Source organism: Lactuca virosa, chromosome 7 (assembly GCF_052849685.1).
Source record: "Lactuca virosa cultivar CGN04683 chromosome 7, Lactuca_virosa_CGN04683_v6, whole genome shotgun sequence".
Classification (NCBI taxonomy): Eukaryota; Viridiplantae; Streptophyta; class Magnoliopsida; order Asterales; family Asteraceae; genus Lactuca; species Lactuca virosa.
In genome coordinates, this window is record NC_136432.1 from 183,412,518 (window position 1) to 183,416,370 (window position 3,853).

The 3,853-nt window shown below is 38.4% G+C and overlaps 1 protein-coding gene across 1 annotated transcript; it reads right to left on the bottom strand.

Annotated features, from left to right (window-relative positions):
• Positions 1-1,237: 1,237 nt before the first annotated feature.
• Positions 1,238-2,625, bottom strand: LOC145127370 (uncharacterized). Its single transcript, XM_079062585.1, has 4 exons — positions 2,502-2,625; positions 2,209-2,405; positions 1,692-2,022; positions 1,238-1,647 (listed from the first exon to the last, which is right to left on the bottom strand). The coding sequence occupies exons 1-4, from the start codon at positions 2,623-2,625 to the stop codon at positions 1,238-1,240; spliced, it is 1,062 nt and encodes a 353-aa protein (XP_078918711.1).
• Between the last annotated feature and the right edge of the window lie 1,228 nt (positions 2,626-3,853).

The following is a 3,853-nucleotide window of genomic DNA, read 5'->3' on the forward strand; positions in this document are numbered from 1 at the left end:
CCGCTCTTGTCCTTGATTTCAATATCAAACTCTTGTAAGAGTAATACCCATCGAATGAGTCTAGGCTTCGAATCCTTCTTTGCAAGTAGATATCTAATAGCTGCATGATCAGAATAAACAACCACTTTAGAACGTAGCAAATATTGACGAAAATTATCTAAAGCAAAGACAATAGATAGCATTTCTTTCTCAGTTGTTGAGTAGTTGGCTTGTGCACTATCAAGTGTTTTTGAGGCATAATAAATGACATGAGGAACTCGATCTTTTCTTTTCGCCAACACTGCACCAACTGTATGATTGCTGGCATCACACATGATTTCGAAGGGCAAACTCCAATCCGGTGATTGAAGTATTGGTGCTGAGATTAACAACTCCTTCAACTGATCAAAAGCTTGCTTGCATTCCTTGGAAAACTCGAATTTTGCATCTTTTTGTAGGAGCTCACACATGGGACGAGATATCTTGAAAAAATCTTTGATGAATCTTCTATAAAAACCTGCATGACCAAGAAACGAGCGTACCTCACGAACACAAGTGGGATAAGGTAAAGACTTAATGACATCTAGACCCTTAGAAGAAACAACATGACCAAGTATGAGACCTTTATCAACCATAAAATGACATTTCTCATAATTCAAAACAAGGTTGGTCTCAATACATCTTTGCAAAATCTTTTTCAAATTACCCAAACATTCATTAAAAGAATTACCGTAAACTGTGAAGTCGTCCATAAAAACTTCAATGATTTCCTCAACATACTCCGAAAAATACTTACCATGCACCTTTGAAAACTGGCGGGAGCATTGCGAAGTCCAAAAGGCATTCTCCTATATGTAAATGTTCTGACGGGACATGTGAAAGTTGTTTTTTCTTGATCCTCGGGTGCAACGGGTATTTGATGGAACCCGGATTACCCATCCAAGCAACAATAGTGTGTTTTTCCCGCTAACCTTTCCAACATTTGATCAATGAAGGGAAGTGGAAAATGGTCTTTCCGGGTTGAGGAATTGAGTCTTCTATAGTCTATGCAAACCCTCCACCCGTTTTGCACACGGGTGGGGACTAATTCACCTTGATCATTCTTTGTAACGGTAATACCTGTCTTCTTAGGTACAACTTGGACCGGGCTTACCCACTAGCTATCCGATATAACATAGATCATCCCCGCATTCAACAACTTCAAAAACTCTTTCTTCACAACCTCCATCATTGGAGGGTTCAAACGCCTTTGAGCTTCTCAGGAGGGCTTGTAATCTTCTTCTATAAGGATCTTGTGCATGCAAAGTGAAGGACTTAGCCCTTTGATGTCGGCTATAGTCCACCCAATAGCTTCCTTATACTCCTTTAAAGTGGTGACAAGCTCTTCTTCTTCTTTTGTTGATAACTTTGTAGAGATGATCACCGGAAAAGTCTCTTTCTCTCCAAGATATGCATACTTGAGATGCTCGGGTAAAGTCTTGAGTTCCAATTCCGGTGCTTGCACAATAGAAGGAACAAGTTTCTCATTAGGCATCGTTAATTTCAGCTTTGGAACATCAAACCTCATTTTCTTCTTTTGATCCATGCAAGATACAACTTCCAAAATCTCTTCATCAATTTTGAATTTCTTGGAAAGTTTTTCCACTCCATCCTTTTGAAGATTCCTGTCTAAAATAAGAGCTAACACATCGAGATTAGACAAATCAAAACACTCTCGGTTAATGGTTCAATGACATCCACAAAATTCAAAGATAAAATATCACTTGGATATCTCATAGCATCATAAATGTTGAAATTTATCACCTCTCCATCAAACTCCATGGACAATGTACCATCATAAACATCAATTTTTGGCCTAGCTATTTTCAAAAAGGGTCTTCCTAGAAGAATTGAACTCAAATTTGGTGAGTCATCATCATCCATGTCAAGGACATAAAAATCTACTGGAAATACTAGTTCATTCACTTGGACTAACACATCTTCTAGCACACCTTTTGGATGTACAAAAGATCGATCAGCTAATTGAATGATCACCCCGGTCTTCTTTAATATGCCAATATTTAAAGTTTTGAAAATAAAATATGGCAAAACATTGATAGAAGCTCCAAGGTCTAGCATAGCTCGTGGAACATGAAGATTACCTAACTTGCAAGGAACCGTGAAAACACCCAGATCCTTACATTTTTAAGGTAGTCTTTTCTGTAACACTACAGATACATTTTCACCTACCTTGACTGTTTCATTCCCTTTTAATCTTTTCTTAGATGTGCATAATTCCTTAAGGAATTTAGCATACCTAGGAACTTGTTTGATGGAATCAAAAAGATGAATATTTACCTCAACCTTTCTGAACATCTCCATGATCTCATTGTCTTCCCTTTCACGCTTTGACTTGCTTAACCTTGTGGGAAATGGAGGAGGAGTGACTTTTACTTCAATGGGAACTTGCTTTGAAGGTGATTTTGACTTCTCTTCTTCTTTCTCTAACTCCATCTTTTCTTCTTCTTCAATCATCTTTGGACCTTCATATTCTTTGCCATTTCTTAAAGTGGTGGCACATGCACTATGCTTTGGATTCTTTTCTGTTTTTGCGGGTAGTTTGCCTTGTGACTCCAATTTACTCACAGAAGTAGCGAGTTGAGTCATTTATTGCTCCAAAGTTTTGATACTCACCTTGGTCTCATTTTAAAATGTTTGAGTACTCGTGGCTAAACTCTTGACGATGTCTTCCAAAGACATTCTTGATCCGCTTGAACTACTTCCTTGTTGCATGTTTCGAGGTTGGAATTGAGATTGATGAGGAGGTTGATTTGGATGGAAATGTGGTTGATAATTTTGTTGGTGATGCGTTTGATTTTGAAATGGAGGTCTTGGTTGATAAGGTGGTGGCCTTGGATGAAAATTGGCATTGGGTTTTTGCCAATTTGGATTGCTTCTTGGCTGAAAGTTTCCTTGCTGTTGACTTGAAAATCCCATAGCTTGAACCGGCTCTATATCTTCTTGTAACATCAGGCACATATCAGTGGGGTGTCCAACTTGGGTACAAATACCACAAGGTCTAACTACTGGTGGTTGCACACCCTTGTCCTTAGCAAGCATCATCACTACTTTAGTCAACTCAGAAATTTGACTCTCAATTTTTGAGGTAGAAATTTCTTTCACTCCTCTTGTTGCATCATTGTACCATTCTTCTTCTTGAGTTGTATGCTTGGACTCTGCTGCCTTGTTCTTGATAAGAGCTCTGATTTGTGTTGGAGTTTTATCAGCTATTGATCCACCACTAGATGCATTGAGCAATCTTCTATCCCAAGATGACATTCCCTCACAAAAATATTGCAACAATTGATACTCTGAAATCCCATGTTTTGGACATCTTGAACATAACTTCTTGAACCGTTCCCAGTAAGTATGCAAGGCTTCTCTCTTTTGTTTCTTGATACCAATGATTTCCCTGTGTAAGGCTGAAGCTCTCATCTCTGGAAAACATTTGTCCAAAAACATTCTTTCCAGTTCATTCCATGTTGTGACTGTCCCCGGTGGTAAGTCATATAACCACTCTTTAGTTGTATCTTGTAAAGCAAAGGGGAATGCCCTTAACTTAATTTGATCTTCAGTAACTTCATGTGGCTTCATACCCACACAAACAACATGAAATTCCTTAAGGAATTTTTGTGGGTCTTCATTCTCAAGACCACAGAATGAAGGTAACAAGTGAATGAGTTCGGATTTAAGTTCAAAGTTTATTGCTGCAGGATTTTCTTCAATTTAGCTCTGAAAGTTCTGAAATTGCACCGAGAGCTTCCCTTGACCATCCTAAGCATGCTCCAATCTTCAAATCACCCTAAAACATCCACAAAAAATGGTGAAATATTGA